Here is a 22,550-nt window from a genome sequence, read left to right on the forward strand (position 1 = left end):
GTATTTGTAAGCAAACAGCTCGATAACACTGATAAAATAGACGCCTGTTGAAACGTTACCATGTAACCTAGATCTGTGTTTTGCTATCGAAATCGTGCACGGATTGATATAAACGTGGGAATCATAATAAAAAATAGGTTCTTGAAATTACTTATAATAATAATAAATCCATTTATACTCTGAGGAGTAATTTATTGATTATTTAAGAGTGTTGGATACTTTAGCTTGGTAATTAAATAAGTCTCTATTCTGGTCGTTTCACGCTGCCATCGGATAACTACTTATAATAAGAATCGCTCATGTCCTGTCTCATACTAAGTCCCGACCCTGGGAGTAGGTTTTTCCTTTCGCATAAAAACTTCTTGTCATCGCTATTATCGAATTACAATAGACCTTTTGAATTTAATTACACGTCAAATTTGAATCTGAGGAGGCAACGTGGGCGTCCGACACCGGGGGTGACGGATGCCCCAATGAATGCCAATGGCCCGCCTTGAACTTGACTCGCGGGATGCTCCCGTCGCTCCTGCGCTCTACAAATATGCACAACACTTGTTTCGTTCAAAACATACGGCAAACAAAAGGAAACACAGACCCGACCGGTTTCCTCTAGGCCATCTTCAAAGGGCAGATTATCATAGATGGCCTTAACATTGAACCAATGCAGTGCTAACCCCACTACTTTTGTTGCTAATTGGATCGCAATTATTATAGTTAGATTTCATTAAAAACCTAACTAGGTAGATATTTGCTCTATTTTGGTACTAATCAAAAGTTATGTATTTATGACACAATATAACGTTTACCTTCCATAGACTTAATAAGTTGAAAAAGGTTTAAAAAGGTATTACGACCTAAGTATTTAAAAAAAAAATATGACAAAAAATTAAACCGACTACAAAAAACCATGAAAATAATTTTCTACCAGTCTGAAGTGGTGCCTCAGCACGAGCCTGTAGGAGTAGACCTACAGTCGTCTACCTCACCTATATACCTACTAGATATTGGGCATCATTCACTCCTGCTGGCTCGTGCTGAGCCACCGACTTCAGACTGGTAGGTATAAATTATTTTCATGGTTTTTCTGTAGTCGGTTCAATTTCTTGTTATAATTTTTTATTCACGCTTTTTAGTGTAAATAATCTAAGATACAATAGTTTAATGTCAACTGCTCGTCACCTTTTACGAAAGATCGCTTTTTTTAAATTCAACCCGTGAAATACTTGTTTATGAGTAGTAACTCCGATGGACTCAACTGCAAAAGAGTAAATGCACCAGTTATACTAAATAGGTATATCCAATTAACCATAGGTGTCCCTACAATATTTGAAGAGTTCCCTCGATTTCCGTAGGATCCGATCATCAGGTCCTGATTTGGTGCTAATGGGACCTAATTGAAGGCATTCCTATACGAACGCAAACATTTTTTCAAATCGTTTCATAAATGACGGAGTTTTGAGGTAACAAACATAAAAAGAAATACAACCGAATTCTCCTCCTTTTTTTGAAGTCGGTTAAAAATGATCAAACTGCATAAATATTTAAAATACCAATACAGGCCCCGTGTGAGTATAATACTGCCTAAACTTAACCTCAAGTCGTATATCAAACCGATAACTATTAATAACTCATTAACAATAATAAGTAATATGGATGAGGAAATATACAAGGTGTTAATTAAATAACTGAAAACCAGAAAGTAGTTTGCTCAGAATCGAGAGTAGAATCGATTACACTATGTTTTAAATCAGGTTGTGTTTGTGTTCTTAAATCCTTTTTTATTGCGCCCAGTCTAAAATTTACCAATACAACATGCGCCAATTAAATGTTTTAGTGAGGTTGCTTGCTTACTAAGTACATCTAGATAATTGAATATGAATAAGTACTGGCCGTTTTACTGTCAGTTTGATTATCTTTTAAAAACGTCGAAGTACAACTGACAAAGACAAAATACAATCCGTGAGCTCTTAGAAAAACATTCGGGTTTCGGGGGAAATCGGAAGGCTTCGTTAGTAGAATATGACAATTGTCTTTTTGACTTAGTAGCAATCCATCACGCGAAGAGTGCACTCGTTTTATTTTCATTGATTTATATAGAGCACTTAAAACCACCACTTGCATATTTATTTAGTTTGTTATTTTTCGGAAATTGATTTCCATGGCGAGTCAACTTAAACAGGGTAATATTTATATAAATCGCCAATCACGAGAAATTGTTTATAATGTATATAAATATTTTGTAAAGAAGCTGATAGTTTTAAGAAAAGTATTGATCGTAAATTAATAAGGTTCAAGACCGAGTTATAGAAGCAACGGGGATTTCGCAAAGTACATTAAAAAATATTAAACGAAAGAAGACCAAAAAAATTCATTTGACATACCCAAGAGAAGTAGATACAGTATAACAACAGCTCTATATACTTCCAAATAAAAGTAGTGTGTTAAGGCGGGGTGTTCTCAATTTAAATTAACGATGGAAGAATTCGAAAATGCTGATTTTGTTTTATTTGTATCATGACATAAAGTCATATTGTATTAAAATTAGAAAAAGATAAAGAAGCGTAATATTATTACAGTAAGGTTTGTTTTGTACTGATGGTTATTCTTTACATAACTTTTTACGGTAACTTTGAAAAGTTTTGCAAGTTTATAACAGAACAGAACCGCATATCACAATCGCGTGTCATCGTTAATACCCGAAGCATGCTTCAAATCCGAAGGTTTTTTTAACAGCTCACGGAGTGTACAAATTATGTGTGTAGCAAGTGTGTAGAGTTAGACATCAATTAGAATTACTGACTTAGCAGAACACACGAAAATTTTTAAAAGTAATGAAGGTATTTGAAAATAAATGCAATCAGTACTTACTTACAATTAAAAAATATTTTTGGGATGTCTGAGGTTTTCAGTTCAGTTCAGTGTTTCTTTGCACACTGAGATAATTAAGCTAAGTATTAGCAAAGGTAATTGGTAATCATGTTTGGACTTAGAAAACAATATATCGAGTCATTGTACACCTACAGCATTCGTTCCACATTAATCAACTACTTAAACAAGAAATTTTATTCAGTCTAACTAGCTATACATAAAGTTCCTCTCATAGCTAGTCATAAAATGGTCATTGACTGTATTTGAGTGTCGGCTAAAGATTAGCATAATCTTAATTTGGCTCATCAACTTCGTCAACATATCGAAAATACAAACTGAAATATCGTCAATATCAAGGTGGCAGCTGGGTCACGCGTCCAGGTCAGGTCAGGTTTAATTTTAACAAGGGCAATACCAATTTCAGGGACTACTTAGTCAGTTTACAGTTATTCGTTGTAGCGTGCGGTAGCAATGAGGAACAATGGCAGTGACATTGGCGGGAAGAAAGGATGGAACACCGCTCGCATAGTAATGGCCGTAGAAGCGCCCACTGCGCCAGCGCCGGCCCACGTAGAGAACTCACCTGTGCCACTGCTGCGAGTCCACAGTCGGGACAGTCCAGTCCAACAGAGATCGTCAACCATTTCATATTTTCCGTCAGATAATAATGTTTGCCATATGAAGAATATATTTGGTAGATATCTACGTAGATATAAGTCACCTGGAGATATCGCACAGTATTTTCTAAATAACTTGTATTTAGTTTGGACACTCAAACTATAACATTCCAACAACTATACATTCAGTATAAAATATATTTTTTATATTATGCATAACTTCTGAAAAGAAAAACAAAACCAACAACACAACTACAATTGTAAGTCCCGTTTTATTTCTTTGTGTTGATCTTTATTTTAATTTGCAATGAAAATGAAACATATGTAAACAATAAATAAGTACTTAAACTAAATTAAAAGTAGAAAAATTAACAAAACAGTCCCACCGCGGCATGGACCCAAAATCCTAAACCATGAAACCATGAAACTGATGTGGTGAGAAAAATGTTGGCAGCATTTCCTCTTTGTATATTCAATGCAGATACGTTGTGCGAAGAAGCTGCCATGTGGTTTGGTTTGGCTCATGTGGTGTCAATTAGTCTATTAATTTATTAAATATTTATTTAAAATGAATTTGGACGCAGGGTTCAACGGATCTAACATCTCAACCCCAAATACTCGTAGTACAAAATTATATTTGGAGCCGGAGACCTTATTTAATCACATTCAGCATTTCAGCCACCTTTGCTGCCGTTCCATTACTTTAGTTTAAAAATATTTTACAAGACCTTTAGTTGCGGATCCCTTCCTCCATACGGTTGTCCCTATATTGGACAGTACGCAAGCAGTTTATTGCTCGGCAATGACATAGGTACCCTATGAACAGTGAGAAGCAAAGTTGTGAGAAGTGAAGTGGTGCATAGCGTGATACTGTAAAATTTCCGACTTCTTACTCTGAAAGTTTAATAACGGCAAGTAAGTACTTATATTTTTTTATAGAATTGTATAGATTCAGATGAACAATTAAGTAGATTCGTTATTAATTTAAGCTTGTGCGTATCTTATTAATGTTACTACTTCAACATCAATCTAAATAGTTTTCCATTTTGGACAATTTCAAGATAAATATCGCAGAAATAAATCATTTTAAGAACCCCATTAATTTGAAGGAAAAAAATGAGTTCAACAAACTTTATCGATGCCTCTACAGTAAAACACATTTAAGCGATTTCTTAAATGTCAATGAATGAATACAAACCTAAGCCTGAAAAAAATATATTTGATTGACAACCGTAGAATATCAGGAGCACAACAATCAATCATCTGTTATGCATCTTCATTACTTAGTTTAATATGTTAAGAAATAAATAAAGTTCTTTGCACTCTCGCCGTATTTAGACAATTGAAATTAAGCGCGTTAAATTTTAAAAAGTGGCATTATATTTAGTTAGATGAACAATGTTTTTTTAATGTTGTGTTAGAGATACACAGATAAATACATCAATCCAATATTACTTTAATTATAATATAAATTAGATGTTGGCAGGATGTTGAAAGATACCATTTTAATGTTACTCCGGTCGTTCACCACCAACCCCAAATAAATGTGTTTTCAATGTACCTAAGCCCAAAAAAACTAACACCGAATCAAAACTGGTCGAAGTAATCATGCTGCAAATTTCGATGCAAAAATTATGGTGTCAATTGCCATTCGATCCTTTGTAATTGGTCATTTGTATTGTGACACCAAAATAACTTGCGTGATACTTTATTGTAGATAGAGACGGCAATGTAACAAAATTGTTGGGATTTTTTTAAGGGTAGACATTTATAATATTATATTTATACTATAATTTATTCTATATACCTACTTCTTTATTACATTTTGAACTAAGAATTTATTATTTATTGTTTGTTAATTATTATTCTCTCATGAGGCAATTTAAGAAGATATACCTAGAAGATAATATTCTTTAGGATTGTTAATATGATTCATAGATCTTTTCATGGGCAATTAAGGTCAGATGTGCAGCGATAACTAATTTCGGAAACGATTTTGAACGAATTATACGAAAAAATTATCTAAATTACATTGGTATATATAGTGTGGGTGTGAGATGTAAAGCGCGATGACACCGAGTATTTAACACTAAGAGACGCGCGCACCGCCCGCTCAGTCGCCCGGCACTCGCGTCGCACACGCAGGTTCACTCGCGGAACAGCCTTATCAAACAACCTGAACCCAAATTTAGGTAATTAAAAAAACATAAACATATTTACAGTAATTTTATAAATAAATTACCGAATAATGACGCGATTTTTTACTTCCAGAATAAAACAGAGCGCCTGACAAAAAGCTCCCCGTTATGGGGTGGAACACTCTCATCTGGGTAAGTGTTTTTTCACCTTTTTACTGAATTGTTTTGACCAATTGAACTAATTAAGTAAACATTGTTACTGTCCAAGCGAACAACCAAAATTAATCAAAAGTCTATGAACAACAATAATTTACCTCGCTTCTTTGCTTAGGTTTTAGCGGAGAAGCAAAGCAAATTAGTGTTGTTCATTGATATGAACCTCACAAAGTAAAATCTTACAATCAACAATCAAAAATCTAAATAAATAGAAGAATAAATCAATGATTAAAAAAACAGTTCCTTTTGTGTTAAGTCATGTGCACTATTTATAATTTTCTTTTTATTAACAAACCATTTTTAAGAGACTACAAACTTAGCTATCAATTATAAGTTGTTAGATGTTCCACAAATTTCCCTCCAATTAAATACATTGGTATTTATACTTTGGCTCATTACATATGCGCGACATACCGAACACCCCGTTTGTAAAGTCGTACGGCGTTGATTCACCCGTACCTAACATTGTAGGGCAGTGGGACTCGCGTGACTGGTCCTTGCTCTATAAACAAGGACCACGGGAACTGAACGGGACCCTTTACGGCTACCAGCGGGATCGCTAATCACTTCGATATATATCGTTAAAGTTCTAAAAATAAAGTCGTTTCCAGTAACCGTTTTACGATTATTTCAATTGACTAATAAACCAAATATAGGGATGAGTAATGTTTGTGGTGACTTTATTGATTAAGTAAAGGTGTAAATAACTAGTGTTGAGGTCTTTTGTTGACACCAAGGTGATCAAAAGGACGTAAAAGTAAATTGTGCAAATAATAATATGATGGACTATGCAAAGCACGTGCGGGTCGCGCTCGCGCGGCATCCAACGCGGTGCCGGCTTTGTCATCCCTCGTCCTTCCTTCCGTGTTGTCCTCACACGTCTAGACAAATTAAAGGCCACCTGTGGCATGTTATGAAGAACTTTGATTTTCATTAGAAAATAATACGCTATTTTTTTTCCAAAAAATTATTAATACGAAGTCGCACAAAAAGAAAACCACACAATAAAAGCTTTCGTAAAAAACAACGACTAAAACTCAAAATCATGGCCACTTGATGTCGTCCAAAACGAGTTCCAGTTTAAGGTTTAAAAATAAAAGTCGGAATCCTAATCGATGGCGGTATGTGACGCGAATATACCTACCTACCTTGGACTGGTTGGGGGGAGATGACGATGACCCCCGGTCCAGAGCTGCCGCAGCCCGCAACCGCCCGGATACCTGGCTACGTTGTGTATGCAAATGGTGTTATTTTCCGACGAGGACGTGTCATTGTCCTTTAAACTCGTTTACCGGTGATTTATTAGATCAGTGTTAGTGTTCACATTTAACATGAAAATGAACCAATATTTCTAAAAAGCTTAGAAAATCAAAGAATCACATCAAAAGGTTGATACCACTAAAATCGTTTCTATAAAAATGGTCAACGACTCGCTTTAACCACAATAAAAGACGAATAAACATAAAATTTTCATAGACCAGTTTGTATTTACGTTTGTCAAGTTATGTTAATTCTTCGCTTAGATCAAGTGCGATACTTGAGTTATGGATCGGTCAGCGACCGCGACGCCCACGCCACGCTCGCGCATGCACCGTGGTAATTGCCAAACCTCCATTACATTAGAAAATATATTTTTCACTTCTCATGCTCTTAAAAAGTTACTTTAGTCTCTGCATATCGAGACTAAAGCTCCTTTTTATTCTCTAGGGATTAAAGTTTTTTTTTTATTTACGTTGAAAACCCCTAAACAGCCAACACGGTGTTTGTGAATGGAGGATTTTAAGGCGTGGAAATAACCTCAAAATGACAACTGTGCAAAAATATTTAAAAAAAACACGATTTAATTTCGTGAAACACAATTAATGATTACGAATATGAATCTATTCAATTATATTAAGGATTAATTCATTTTATTATGCATAGTCCAATTAGTTTTAAAATACTTTTCAATTTTGAAACTGTTGGCTAAATTTAATTATGCAAGTTTTTAAACTTTTTTTTAACTGTTTCTATTTTGAACAGATGGCCTGACCATTAGTCGAGCGTACGTTTTTAAAAAGTAATATTGTAATTTTGAACAAAAGATTGCTTTTTTTTCCTCGCATTCAAAGTGATAAGTAAAGTGTTTAACGCGAGACTAAACAACCATAATGCCACTCGAACTATAGCCACCCTCGATCTGCTCGGGTGGCTAAACATCTCGTGTTATTACGGCTTGTTTTAGTCCCTTGTTGAACAATCTACTATTATTTTTGTAAACTACATCTTGACCGTGCACTTTTATGCTTTTTATTAATATAGGTAAAATACTTATTAGGTACCTACTTTACTTTCTATCGTAGCTTTCTACGTTTCGTTTATTAGTTCAAAAAGAAATTCGTAAAAGCCGGTTAGGTACAGGTGAGAGACGTGTTTGTGTAAACAAATGTTATACCTAGTAAAGATTAGGACAATTTAGTCTTCATAGTTTTGAAGCACAATAGACCTTGTTTACCCAGTATCTTTACAATATCTTTTTTGTGAGTACGTACGGTTTCGTATTGTACTGCGGCTAACGGTTACATTTATGTGGTTGTATTTGCAAGTCTTCAATGATTCGAACTGTCCAAGTACCTACTTGATACCTATTTTCTTTGTCGACTAATGTATAAAGTTTTTTTACGGGGGTCATCAACCTTCGGCATTTGTTCGGCAAACTGATTATTTATTCGGAACATGATGGCTTAATCGGCGTGAATAAGCTGCTTAACAGGACGAACACCTGATTATTGTTTGAATTTTAGTATAATAAGGAAAAATATGTTTTGTTTTTAGTGCACGCTGTCACTGTTATGCCTCAGTTGTAGCACGATAGCTTCTCCGCGATATGATACCACCTCCTTTGTAAGGAGTGCTGTAGAAACCGTTCCAGAACATGCCCCGGTCCCAGCACCAATTCGATCGTCTGTTGAAAGTATTCCACTAAGGTAAACTTTTTTTTTTTTTTTTACTTGCAATGTTCCACAATTTTTATTCTTAGTATAATTTTGTAACACATACAGAACTCTACGAGACGAAGATGAAGAAAGACTGCCACTGCGAGATGCGGTAGAAAAAAGACCAATCGATGTCCTGAGCGAGGACTCTCTACGTGTGAATTTAAACGTACGTATTCTAAGCAACAACAACAAATAATTACGTAGAGATACGTGTTAATTTAAACGTACGTATTTTAAGCAACAACAACAGACAATATTTAAAAGAAATGTTAGTAAGTGGAGTAAGAGACTTAGTGCGACTTAGTGCGACCAAACCGCTGCTTAAAAAACGGTGACGGCACGGAATCGCAGTGACGCACCGTAAAATACGCAAACGGTGCGGAATCGCAGTGACGTGCCGTAAACGTCACGACTTTTATTCGGTAAAGACCAAACTTCAGTTTACGACACGTCACTGCGATTCCGTATTTTAAGCAGCGGTGTGGAGAGCATGCGATAAAAACGGTGCGCATACGGTGCGTCACTGCGATTCCGTGCCGTCACCGTTTTTTAAGCAGCGGTTTGGTCGCACCTATAAGAAAAAAATAAAGTTACGCAGAAAATTAGAAAATTTCGGAAAACTTAACGACTAGTATATATCATTTTTCTTAATGTAACCTAGCGCGTTGAATTACAACCGTTACACCTATTAGAGGTTTTTTTATGCAACGCTAACGAAATTCACAATGTAATTATTATGAAAATTCCCAACTGAATTTTGGGGCATTCTGGAATTTTGGCGAAATTTGGTATGTAGAGTACTGGAAGTCTGGAGTGGGTAATTACATATGCTACTTACTTGCTTCTTATCCCGTGATATAAAACAAGGATTATAAAAGATATATTAAAAATATTTAATATAATTTCATAAACTTTTATTGTGCGTTGCTGCTAGAACCTGAAAGCCTTGGTCTTAGACTTATTTATATTTACTTCATGCAGTATTTTTTTTGTCTAAAGTTTATTTTTCTCAATTAGGACGCGGAAGTGATCCCAGTCGATGAAGATGTAGGCAACTTAAGGCAATATTACGGCGCCGCCAATTACCTAAATAAATTGCAATTAGGAAATGCAAATCTTCAAGGTAAGCTTTTCTATAAAGTTGCTAATTAACAATCACATTTTTGTTTATTAAAATTACAAATATATTAAAAAAAAACTCGTTTTGATAATTCAGAAATGCAGCAGACGGCAAGCGGGCCAGCAGCAAAGAGGTTCATAGTATGTTACATGGAATCGTGGGCAGCATATCGCGCGCCTCCCTTGGCGTTCACAGCCGGCTTGGTACCCCGCACATGCACCCACCTGCATTATGCCTTCGCAGTTTTACATCCCCATACTTATGCCCTCATGCCAGCTAATGAAGACTATGACGTAATCAAAGGTATTAAATCTTCGTAACCTTGTTGATTGCATTCCTGACGATAGTCAATAATTCTAAGGTACCTAACTAATATTTAATTTCAGGTGGTTACCGAATTGCGACAGGCTTAAAGAGAAGAAAGACAGGGCTTAAAGTCATGATTAGCGTTGGTGGTGATGGTACCGACCGTCTTTTTAGTGAGATGGTTCAAGAGCCAAATCGGAGAAACTCGTTTATAGACAGTGCAATTACGTTTTTGATGGAACACGATTTCGACGGTCTTGATCTACATTGGGTATACCCAGGTAATAACCGATAAGTGTACCTTATCAGCCTTATACTTACTTTAAAAACTTATAATGCAAATTTAAATGTGAATAATAACTACATATTTTATATTAATCAGGTGAAAAGGATGAACAAGAACGGGACATGTTCACTTCGTTGCTTTATGAATTACGGGAAAAAATGTCACCTTATGGACTTCTACTCTCTACTGTCTTACCTCCATTCAGGTAACAATTAACTTATCTGTAGGTATTATACATTCTAAGTATAACTCTACAACAGATTATTGAATAAAAAAATGACTATTACATTTAACACCAGGAGAATACAATCATTCATTCTAAAGTGGATCCTAACCTAGGCTGAGCCTATATCTTTGGACCCGGAGTTGAGATATTGATAATAGTAATATTTACTGTTTTAATACTCTACCATGTTCACAAACAGATACCAAATCGAAGACGGGTATGACCTAAGTGCCGTGAGCGGAGCAGCAGATTACGTCACTTTACAAGCGTGGGACATGACGCATGGGAGACGGGATGAACCTCCGTCAAAGGCTGTCCAGCACAGCGCCTTACACCGTGACCCTGGAGCAGCATCCCGAGACCGACGATATGACAATATTGTAAGAACTTAGGTGACATAATTTGGTTTTATATTGTTTGTAATTAAAACTATAATTTATTTGTTTTCTTTTAGGAGTTTATGGTGAAATATATACTTAAACATGGCATGGCTCCAGAGAAGCTTGTGCTTGGTGTACCAGTATTCGGCCGAAGTTATACCCTGGCTTCATCCACGCAGACTTCTCCTGGAGCCCCCATTAGTGGCTGGGGAGAGGAAGGCCCTTACACACAAACTAAAGGACTACTCGCATATTTCGAGGTAAAATTGCATATCACAATATATTTGAATTATAATGACTGTTTTTTTGTTTTTAATGAAGTGTAACTTGAAATATAAAACCTTTTCAGATTTGTATAGCTGAACGTGAAGGTAAAGGAGAATCCGGCACTGACGCCGCTGGAAATGCCTTTGCAGTGTTTGATAATCAATGGGTTTCTTTTGATTCCCAGACCACTATAGCCGAAAAGGTAACTTTTGTTTAACTGATCTAAGTTAATTAACCTTTTGCGGGGTTTTGCATTACTTATATTATGAATCATGATTGTTATAGATGAAATTCGTTATTAACATGGGTCTCGCTGGCGCAGCAGCATGGGCTATTGACATGGATGACTTCCGTGGTCTATGTGGTTCGCCGTTTCCAATACTGAGCACAATTTCCACAATGCTCAGCGGTAACTATAACATAACTCTTTGAAATTTTTCGTGAAATTTCATTTTGAAAACTAATTTTACTAATTCATTTTATTTACATTTTTAGGCGAACCAGTCCAAAGCGACCAATCGTCGTTGAAAATCGGCTCCTGCGAAACGATGAATCCTTACTTAGCGTCAGATGAAGACTCTTGTGCGCATTTCCACTTCTGTACGGGTGCCATCAATTTCAGGCTGATGTGTGAAGATGAACGTCTTTACGATCCATCTACAGGATTTTGCGGGTAGTCTATGATTCCAGATCAGGTTTTAAGGAACATTAAATGCAATATTTTTGTAATATAAATATACATAAAATGTCTGCTTGCAGTCACCAAGATGTCACCAAATGTTTACCAGGCCAAAGTCTAAGAATTAGCGTTGAAGAAGCAGCTCGATTGTTATCCCATGCTTATGATAATGATTTTGAAGTAAGTACGATTGCTATATCCGTTACTTTAGAAAGGAATACTTTATACAGTTATATTAACTGTCAATTTTATTTTCAGTGGAGTGATCACGTAAATCAAGACATGTTGAACAAAGATCCAGTGCAATTGATTTCAATGGCGGAAAATGTAAAAAAAAGTGAGTTATTTCAAACTGCTGTATTAAGCTAAAGTTATCTGACTTTACTTTGCTGTTTTTCTCTAATCTATAATATCTTATTTTACTTCTCTATTCTAACACTTTCTTTTTTCTCTCTATTCTTAATTTCCTTTTTGTCGACCCTACGAAGGCCTAGTACACCAGAAAAAAAATCAGGACAACAGAACAAGGCAATACCTGATTCGACTGTTGAAAAAACTTCTTTATCCGTGTGATTCGGGCTCCTTTGGACTTCGCTATCTAAACCAGAAGTTTTGCCTGATTTCATCGGAATCTGAAGAAGATTACAATGAAAGTGTTAAAAATACTAATTCAGAAGAATCAGAAGAAATTGATATACAAGTCGTGCATATTGGCGATGGCAATCAAGGTAAATTGGTAATCAAGGTTTTCTATCGCAAAGCTTTAACCTCTTCTAAATTTTAAGTGAAGGCTACACACATAAGCACAGATATTGATATAAATATTTTTGTGTAGGTACTGAAAACAACAAACGCGTGGTGTGCTATATGACAAGTTGGGCTTTCTACCGGCGCGGCGATGGCAAATTCGTCCCAGAACAAATTGATACGAGACTTTGCACACACGTTGTGTACGCATACGGGTCATTGTCGCCTGATGAACTCGTTGCTAAAGAATTTGACCCATGGACTGATATTACTAATAGTAAGTACCTCGTAGCAAAAACTAGACAAGTCAGAGTGCCTAACAAAGTATTCTAATTGAGTCTCATTCCACGAGTATACCTCTATATGTCTCTCTTGATATAGAGATATTTATAGTCAATACAGACATTTTAGAATACATTGGATATACTTACATCATTATACACACTACATTTAGTAGCCAACTACTGACCTAGCAGAACATACGAACATATTTTTAATTATTAAGCTATTTGAAAATAAATACAATAAACTACTTAACTCAAAATAAATAATACTGTGTGGGTAAAAAGTACTGGGTGTCTGAGGCAGTGTTTTGGTAGGACTTTTATGTTTCGGCCGACTAATGCGTTTACTTATTCAAATTTTAGATTTATACGAGCGCGTAACATCTTTGAAAGATGTAAAGGTTATTTTGGGTCTTGGAGGCTGGACTGACTCAGCAGGAGACAAGTATTCCCGACTAGTATCGTCTAGCGCCGCTCGAAGCAAATTTACTGAAAAACTTGTGACGTTTTTGCGCACGCATAACTTCCAAGGTCTTCATTTGGATTGGAACTACCCGGTGTGCTGGCAAAGCAACTGCAAGAAAGGCGCCAGGTCAGACAAAGCTAACTACGCCTTGCTTATACAGGTAAAATATTTTTTTGTTTTTGTTTAAGTATATGACCAGCCAAAGCAGGACCCTTTTATTTCGTACCTATCCGTCTGAATGTCTTCTGTATATATATCATCTGCCTGTGCGTATTGTATGTCACAGATAGGATTTGAATGAAAAATTACAGGTTTTTAAAACCGCTAGCAAGCGTACGGTATATGGGTTCGGTGATATTCATACTTAGGTATTCCTTCAAAAACGACTTTGTGAAAAATTCAAAACAGTCTCACAGTTTTGGAGACGTTACCGTGACGATTTTTCAATGGGACAAATTATTGTGTTAGTGTTAGCAACTTGTAAAGAATTTTTCGTTATGCGTAGTCCGCATGCAATTAGCCGGTTTAATGTAATATACACTTCTTACTGAAAAAACAACTTTTAGGAAGTGTCAAAGGCTCTACATGGAGCGGGGATGGAGCTTGGAGTTGCAATTTCTGGCTACAAAGAAGTAATAGAGTCGGCATACGACTTGGCAGCCATATCGAGAGCAGCTGATTTCCTAAGCGCTATGACTTATGATTACCATGGCGGCTGGGAGAGCACTACGGCACATCATACTCCGCTAGTGCCATCGCCAAAGGACCCCATACCGTATTATTCTATTGTAAGTCATGTTAATATTTGCGAAGAAAGTATTTTTAAGTAATTAGGATTCATCAAACTTAGTTTTTTATATAGGAATACGCAGTAAAAGCTCTGATCAGTGGCGGCGCGGAGCCAAAGAAGTTGCTTTTGGGGTTATCTTTCTACGGACAGACGTACAGGCTAGCTGAACAAGAGGGGCGCAATTTACCCGGAGCCCAAGCAGCAGGTCCAGGGGAACCCGGCGAATTTACTAAGCAACCTGGAATGCTAGCGTATTATGAAGTCTGCTACAGAGGTCAGTCTAAAACTGCTTCGGGTTGTTAGAGTAACTGTCTATTTAATACTAGATATTTTATAAAAAACTGTTTTTGTTTATACTGACAGTCAAGAACTTGCGATGGAGAACTGGCCGCCAAGACAAGGCCGGTCCTTACGCCTACTCAGAAAATCAATGGGTGGGATATGACGACCCGAAATCCATAACCGAAAAGGTTTGTATACTTTACCGTACCTAATACCATATAGCCCAAAAAAAAATTAATCGCTTCCGGTTACAGATGTGCAAGTTGCGGAAAGTTTCCAAAAAGTTGGTAAAGCTCTCGGACGTTCCACGAGAAATATAGGAAATTTAAATTTAAGAAACGAAAAGTTTCAATCCCCATACAAAATTGTGAGAAGTTTCCGAATTTTGGAAAGTTTCCTTTGGCACAACAGTAGGTAACTGCCGGTGCTAATTGAAATTTAGAAACTTGTTACAAATTGACTGAAAATGGATGGTTATTTTTCAGAAACATTTCTCATTAGTCACTCTGTTACTCAATAATAATAATAATATATTTATCTATTTAGAATTAAACCCAATAAAGAAAAACATAAATTTTCATAAATAAAGATGCAAACGCAACACGCAACACGCTACAAATAATAATACTATTGCAACGTTTCTGGAAAACCTTTCGCCTCCAAGGCCTCTAAGTACTTATCTGATACTGGCATAAATACCTAAATCTAAATGCCATTAACATTAAGTAACCTGGATGAACAAAAATATGTTAAGTTTTTTTGTACCTTATGGCTATGAAGCATAATTTTATTAGTCATCGAATGGCCAGTATTATTGTATCGGTATACGAAACGAAAACAATCTTCCAAAGAAATTTTGACATTTAAACTAATCAGAACATTAAAAAATATATGGCTAAAATATTCTTGCATTTCTAGATATTACCTATTGAGCTCATTTGTAAGCGAGATAAAAAGGTTCAGATAAGTGTCTATGTTATTTGTAAGTAGGTAAGTAAAATTGTCTATGCCTCAAATAAAAAAAAACCGGGGAAAACGTAAAGTTAAAGAAAGCGTCACTTACCACTATTAGATTGCGTGACATAATAGCATTGATAAATTAATAAATTTAAACTTCATTTTAATAAGATCGCCAGACTTGACTTTGCTGCAAATTAAGTTCAGTCATTCACCAGTTTCATGCACATTTAGATATTTATACAAGGTTTTATAAAGTTACATCGGGACATTACAGCAATTGTTTGGGTAAGTCCAACTGAACATCCCCTTTATATCTCGGAAAATCGTGTAGTTCCTGTGGAAAAGCGATAAACAAATTCTTCGCAGACGAAATTGCGGGCAATAGCTACGAGTAGTGCGCATATAATTATTTTTACAAAATGCCATTGTCCTAAGCATAGATTGTAAGAATGTCGTATAACATATAGGTATTATATAATCGCCTTAGCGGGTTAATTAATTCAGAAAATGCCTTCTCCTCCATTAGGTGCAATGGGCGATGCAACAAGGCTTGGGTGGAGTAACAGCTTGGGCGATCGATCTGGATGACTACAACAACCGCTGCTGCGGCGAGCCGTGGCCGCTGCTGCGGGCAGCAGGCCGCGCTCTCGGCCGCTCCGTGCCACAGCCGTCGGGCTCTTGTGAGCGGCCGCCGCAGCCTGTCACTCCAGCGCCACCTACCACCACCACTGTTGCTGCAGATGGTATGTATGTCTAGCCTCCTGGATCCTAGAGGTGATTTTGCCGAAACTGATACTAATTTCTTCAAAAAATACATTAATGTGGGAAAATTAAAATAGTATATGTCCTCAACTGAGAACCGCCCCCGGTCCTCACTTTAATGGAATGGATCCAGGAGGCTAGAGCCACTCTCTTACCCTATTGCAGTCTTAGTAGAGATACTTTTCTTTGATAAGGTTAGGTATGCCATCATCCCTTTGGAGACCACACAGAGGGAGTATTACCTGAAATATAATTCCTATACAATACCTAAAGTAGGCACAATACAATGACTCTTTATTGAACACCACAATGTAGTTAGTAGGTACCTAAGCTAAGCAGTACATACAGAGGTACATTGCGAATAACTCTATTTTAATCTATTCTTTTGGTAAGGTACTATAAAGTACACGCAACAGGAAAGTAGCCAGTTGAAATATTAAGATACATGTATAGATATATTAAATAATACTACTTTTCAGGATCAGCAGGCATCCCTGGTGGCGACCATGTCCACCACGAGCACCCCACGTCTCAGGCTACCACATGGCCAGCTTGGACCCCGGCCCCAACAACCTCCACCGCCGCGCAAACGTGGTGGCCGCAAGCTACGACCACCCCGAAACCTACTACCGCCAGACCAACTACCCCAAAACCCACTACCCCAAGACCTACTACCACAAAACCAGCTACCACCACTACTGTGAGAACGACCACTACCACGCGAAGGACCACGGCTGCTCCTGTCCGACCTGTGGAGTCCGGTGAGTTGCTTATTATACAACACAATACAATGATTCTTTATTGTACACCACAAAGACCTAGTAAGCGATGCAGAAAACATACACAGAAAGAAAATTAAAAGGTATAAACAATGGGCGGTCTCATTGTTTATTGTTCGTACTTTCTGTGATTTTTCCACCACGTAGAAGCGTCACGACCATGTCACGACACGTGCAAGCATCACTACAACGATGTTTAAGTAGCGCTTTATCACATGACACAGCCGAGCTGAAGTGTTGTTAATTTAGTGAAAATAATTTGCGTGAACTGTATTGAAAATCCTAAATACGAATTTTATGAGGCAGCAGTACTTAGTTATATTTTTAACGTTATTAGAACCGGAAAGGTGAGTCCGTAGCGCTCTGTAGGCCTTTAAATTATTATTCTTGTGCCTAACCTAGTATTCTGTATAGCAGACTAGCAAGTCTATGATAGATTAGTTTATCGAAAGAATTTACATCGCATCGTACCTTTAATTTGAGCCGGTATTTATGAACATTTTTATTTATCAGCGGAAGGAACTCCATGCACAGCGGGCGAGTATCGCGAAGCTGCGGGTGACTGCGAAAGCTACCTGCAATGCGAAGCTGGACAGTGGCGCAAGCATCGCTGCGCCCCCGGCCTGCACTGGGCGGCGGCCGCCAGCCGCTGCGACTGGCCCAGCTTCGCCAAGTGCTCTGGTCAGTGGAGCTTGTACTAAAACAGGCTAATGCAAATAGAACTAGCGCGCCGGGACAGAATTGTGATTCTCATACAGGATAATACAGTGAAATGGGACTACAATGGGATGATGATGATGATGATCTGATCCGGCCGATTTCAGCCATGGCAACAGCTTCAACTCGGTGTCGCTCAAGCGCTCGCAAGTGGCTTACGTAGCCAATCGTCTTAGAGAAGATCATCACACAATGCGGGCACGTGAGCACACCGTTAACATAATTATAACTGATTGCCGCAGATGTTCGGGCTTTCAGATTATGCGCTTGGTGTCTAAGGCACAGCGCAGTCGTGGACTTCACCTTAGCTCTTCATGGGAAGTAGGAACAGCATAGATACAATTTAGATACAATTTATTTATGTATCAAAACGTATACAGCAAAACTACTAGCAAAAATATTTAGACACAAGAGGGCAGAGGTGCATCTATTATCTCAGAAAACCACAAGCATTCTTCGCTTATTTGTGAAATTAAACATCCGTAGCGTGGCGACAAATATTGACACTGTATTGTATAGGTAGATACAGGTTCTTTCAAAAAACACCATAACAAAAATATGTTCTTGTAGAAAAATGGAATAAGTAATTTCACATAGGTATTTGATAGGACAAAACATTTGGAAATTATAATTTATCAGCGCAGAAGCGAATCTACGAGTAAACAGCCGACTGCCTAACAAGCGAAAATCGCTGCCCAAGTTCTACATTTGGTGACATCTATGACATTAATAGCAATGCCGTTACTTGGAACAGCGACACCAAGCAGTGAGGCGAGCACGGCGACATCGACGCTGGCGCCGATAACGTCGCGACCGCCACCGCGACCCACCCCCACCCCCACCATCACCACTACGACTACGCGTAAACCCACAACGTCGCCACCCTCGAGCACAGGTATTGAAAGTTTTATTAGGGAATTTGGGGTAAGATCAGGGAAATATCAAGATGGTTTTATTAAGACTTTAGGACCACTGGCTGGAGTAGGAAAAGGAATGTAGGTATTTTTTTCCTAATTTGGTGGTCTATTAGCCTAACGATAAAAAGATCTTCCAAACTCTAACAGTTGACTCTCTTCATCTTCTTTCGGAGGCGAGCTAATAATTTATTGAATCAGGCCAGCTTATAATGTTTATACTACTTACCTTGAATGTAAATGTATTTCTAGGTATACTTCGATTTTTGTTTGTTTGTGTTAATTTTCATTTAGCGCGTAATCTCTGGAACTAGGTATTGTTCAGATGTTTTAAAGAATTCAACCATTAAGTAATACAACCTACACTAATCCAGATTACTACAGGCTACTTTTCATCCCGGGAACGAATTAAATTCCCCCGGGACACAGATGAGTTGCAGGCAATCGCTATTACGCAATTCTTTGATGCTTACTTAACAAAGGCACCCGTAAGTTCTACTCAGTTCTAGGTTTCCAATTCTCGATAAGTAATTGCTTCCTATGCTCCTGTCCCGAGTATAAAAAGCTATTCTCACTTTTTTATAATGTTCATTATCCAAATCAAAAATCATTTCCTTACACTGAAATTCGTGTTCGACTCTTCACCCTGACAGAAGCTTCACTAGACGGTCGTCCGTGCAACGGGCAATCGTACAGCGCTGTGGCCGGCGACTGTAACGCGTACCTGCACTGCGACGGCTCCGTGTGGCGCCAGCAGCGTTGCGCCCCCGGCCTGCACTGGAGCGCCAAGGAGAACCACTGCGACTGGCCGAGTTACGCCAAGTGCCAAAGTGAGTACCTATACCTTCACTTCTTTTGTAGGCACAGTAAAGGCGTAAAGGCTATTGGCGGGATAGTAAATCCATCCATCCATATTCATAATATTATAAATGCGAAAGTGTGTTTGTGTGTTTGTCCGTCTTTCACGCTGTAACGAAGCGACGGATCGACGTGATTTTTGGCATAGAGATAGTTTATGCGCAGAGGAAGGGTTACGAATTAGCCCGAAACAAGTCCAGCTAAACTCGATTTCAGACGTGAGGTATCCGTTGTCTTATCATTTATGAGTCAGTCTCACGTTGGTTTCATGTTCCAAATAGAATATTCACGCCGTGCCCTCGCCTCGCCGGTTAAGCATAGTCATAGAGGGCCGCAAGTGAGTTAACATAATTTCGCACAAATTTCGGGTTTCATTACATACAATTAGTATATCATTCGCCATTGCCGACAGTGTGACTAGCCCAATTTAAATTATAGATATCTCAAGACAACAGAAAATAATCGTCGGGTGTATTGGTTTCATAGTAAGTCACGTAATGCAAGATTTTTATCCAGGTTCAAGCACGACACCCGGAATGACGGTACGCACAACTACTAGGCCTGCTACTCGACCACCTACCACGATGACGAGTAAGTTCTAAAATCAATAAACATACGCTTTTTACTTTAGATTAGATGTCGGCGTCCGATCGTAAAATTCACCAGATCACGAAATTCCTAGGCATATCGTGAAATGGCGCCATTTCATGAATTGGCTAAGGGACATCCGCTATATCGTTCAAAACTCACCGTTTAACGATTTACCTAGTGACGTTTAGGCAGATCATGAAATTCATAGGCATATCATGAAACGCCACATTTATAAAAAGACAAAAAAAGTAAAACATAGATGGGCATGTAAACTCGAACCAACAATACACCAACTCGAACCTACTGAATCGTGACCCACTGTAGAAAAAGTCATAGTGGCATCGCATTGCTTGACAAGGGAATTTATTATGATGACACTTACTGTGAGAACGTTCTACGGTGGGTCCGGAATCAAATGGTTCGACTGTACATGGAGATGTTACAGAAAGTAACTATTTAATGCTCTACCACAGAAAATCGAATCGAATCGAATTCAAATGTTTCTCTGTAGGTAGATTCGCCATACCTGCTGATCTGCCTGAAATACTACCTACTTATTGTGCTTGTCACCGACTTCAAATTAATAAGCAGGTGGTCATCACTTCGCCACACAACACTCACAATATTCCGCGATTTATCCAAAGCGATACATTTCGACGCCCACATTAAGATCAAGATAAAGATTAAGTATTAGTTATGAATTAATATCCATGATAGAATATTAAAGGGCTGTTTCACCATCCATTGATTAGGGTTAACTGACGGTTAAATGTGATGCCGTCTCCGTCTATTAGAATAAAACAAATAGAGACGGCATCACATGTAACCGTCAGTTAACACTAATCAATGGATGGTGAAACAGCCCCTAAATATCAATCACATCGCTTTGTCTCTAGCACAAGCAAGCCACAGCGCATCGGAAGACGGCGAGTGCAGTTCCAGCGAGACGCTCGCGGCAGCCGACTCATGCGACTCGTACTTGCTCTGCGTGAGCGGACGCTGGCGCAAGCAGCTGTGTCCGCCGGGCTTGCATTGGGACAAGCGCACCAACCGATGCGACTGGGCCGAGTTTGCTATGTGTGATGGTAAGTTATGTAGAAGGCTTTTTTGCTAATTCTACTTTTGTTGACTAAACTTGCATTGTCATCTTGTCTATGTACAAGACCGACATATGTTAAATTTCAAGCCAATTCGACCATTAATAAAATTAAGTGAAACGAGACTTGCCCGGAAAATGTGGCAAAATTTACTACGCAATAACAAAAGAACGCTAGAATGCCTGTATTAAAACACTGAACTGTTGTTTGAACAGTGAAACCTGGTTCAACGAAGACACCATCCTACAACCCTTCGACTACAAAGAAGCCACAGACGCGACCCACTTCGAAACCCGTTACGCAACCAACGGAAAATCTAACTACGAAACCTGAAGTAAGTTAAAAATATATGCTCTAAATTTAAATTGTAATACTAGCGTGATTTCTTACCAAAAGACCCACCTCTGCAAGCTTTATCTTAAAACGTTACGTAAACGCAGAAGATCTCAAAGCTATTAGGACGTTAGCGGAAAAATTACCTAATCTAAGCTAGAAAAACCATAAATGAAAAAGTCGCATTTTGATTATCATCAGTTTGTTCCTTCCAATGTCGATGACAGATATCGCAATCCCAGATCAACAGCTTAGGTAAATATCAACTAATACACCATTTTAAACTTAGACCTTCCTGTTCCAGTAGGTAATTGAATGATTTAATACGATATACCCGTCAGCGCATATAAAGTGTAGTGCGTTGCAACTTTAGCCTTCAGAGCGTCGGCTTTTGTAACTGATGTGGCGTAGAAAAGAAAAGCATTTTCAGCCAACATCGTTAAATCCTCTGCATTTTTTCCCACCAGCGTTGCCAAACGGGCACATACCACCCGCACCCACACTGCGAAAAGTTCTTCGTGTGCGTGAACGGCATGATGATAGCTCAGAGCTGCGCGCCCGGCCTGGTGTGGAGCGCGACGCTCTCGCAGTGCGACTTTCCCAACAAGGACTCTTGCGGCCGCCGCCAGGCCGTGAAACCTGACGGAACCAGCATGCAGCTCGTGGAACAGACAAGTTAGTACTGCCAGAGCAAGATTATGTGTTCAACTCAAAGAATTTCCTCTTCTGGGATCTGTGTTCATTTGGCGTGATTGTTTCGTGGAATCGAAATTAAAGCGGCAATTACACTAAGTCGTTCCCCCCATGCTGCATGCGGCGACCGCTAAATTGTAAGGAAAACGGTAGTATAAGACGACGTTTGTTGGCCTAAGTAGTTTGAAGCAAGTTC

General features: G+C 38.3%; 1 protein-coding gene across 2 annotated transcripts in view; it reads left to right on the forward strand.

The window, feature by feature from the left end:
* The first annotated feature begins 5,541 nt into the window (after window positions 1–5,541).
* The window catches only part of Cht10 (Chitinase 10), a 32,402-nt gene continuing 15,393 nt past the window's right edge, over window positions 5,542–22,550 (forward strand). The window contains exons 1-30 of one of the 2 annotated variants that reach the window (XM_074087963.1): window positions 5,542–5,677; window positions 5,757–5,815; window positions 8,654–8,805; window positions 8,881–8,983; window positions 9,835–9,940; window positions 10,034–10,240; window positions 10,324–10,524; window positions 10,626–10,734; window positions 10,955–11,135; window positions 11,210–11,395; window positions 11,485–11,604; window positions 11,688–11,811; window positions 11,898–12,075; window positions 12,162–12,261; window positions 12,340–12,418; window positions 12,570–12,809; window positions 12,917–13,105; window positions 13,476–13,738; window positions 14,145–14,366; window positions 14,441–14,642; window positions 14,732–14,838; window positions 16,137–16,353; window positions 16,852–17,133; window positions 17,665–17,832; window positions 18,623–18,763; window positions 19,436–19,612; window positions 20,157–20,231; window positions 21,128–21,316; window positions 21,544–21,662; window positions 22,129–22,336. In XM_074087963.1, coding sequence (XP_073944064.1) covers window positions 5,792–5,815; window positions 8,654–8,805; window positions 8,881–8,983; window positions 9,835–9,940; window positions 10,034–10,240; window positions 10,324–10,524; window positions 10,626–10,734; window positions 10,955–11,135; window positions 11,210–11,395; window positions 11,485–11,604; window positions 11,688–11,811; window positions 11,898–12,075; window positions 12,162–12,261; window positions 12,340–12,418; window positions 12,570–12,809; window positions 12,917–13,105; window positions 13,476–13,738; window positions 14,145–14,366; window positions 14,441–14,642; window positions 14,732–14,838; window positions 16,137–16,353; window positions 16,852–17,133; window positions 17,665–17,832; window positions 18,623–18,763; window positions 19,436–19,612; window positions 20,157–20,231; window positions 21,128–21,316; window positions 21,544–21,662; window positions 22,129–22,336 — 4,669 coding nt within the window. In that variant the 5' untranslated portion in view covers window positions 5,542–5,677; window positions 5,757–5,791. The remainder of the gene's footprint in view (window positions 5,678–5,756; window positions 5,816–8,653; window positions 8,806–8,880; window positions 8,984–9,834; window positions 9,941–10,033; window positions 10,241–10,323; window positions 10,525–10,625; window positions 10,735–10,954; window positions 11,136–11,209; window positions 11,396–11,484; window positions 11,605–11,687; window positions 11,812–11,897; window positions 12,076–12,161; window positions 12,262–12,339; window positions 12,419–12,569; window positions 12,810–12,916; window positions 13,106–13,475; window positions 13,739–14,144; window positions 14,367–14,440; window positions 14,643–14,731; window positions 14,839–16,136; window positions 16,354–16,851; window positions 17,134–17,664; window positions 17,833–18,622; window positions 18,764–19,435; window positions 19,613–20,156; window positions 20,232–21,127; window positions 21,317–21,543; window positions 21,663–22,128; window positions 22,337–22,550) is intronic. The other variant, XM_074087964.1, reaches the window with a different exon arrangement.

Source organism: Choristoneura fumiferana, chromosome 5, assembly GCF_025370935.1.
Source record: "Choristoneura fumiferana chromosome 5, NRCan_CFum_1, whole genome shotgun sequence".
Classification (NCBI taxonomy): Eukaryota; Metazoa; Arthropoda; class Insecta; order Lepidoptera; family Tortricidae; genus Choristoneura; species Choristoneura fumiferana.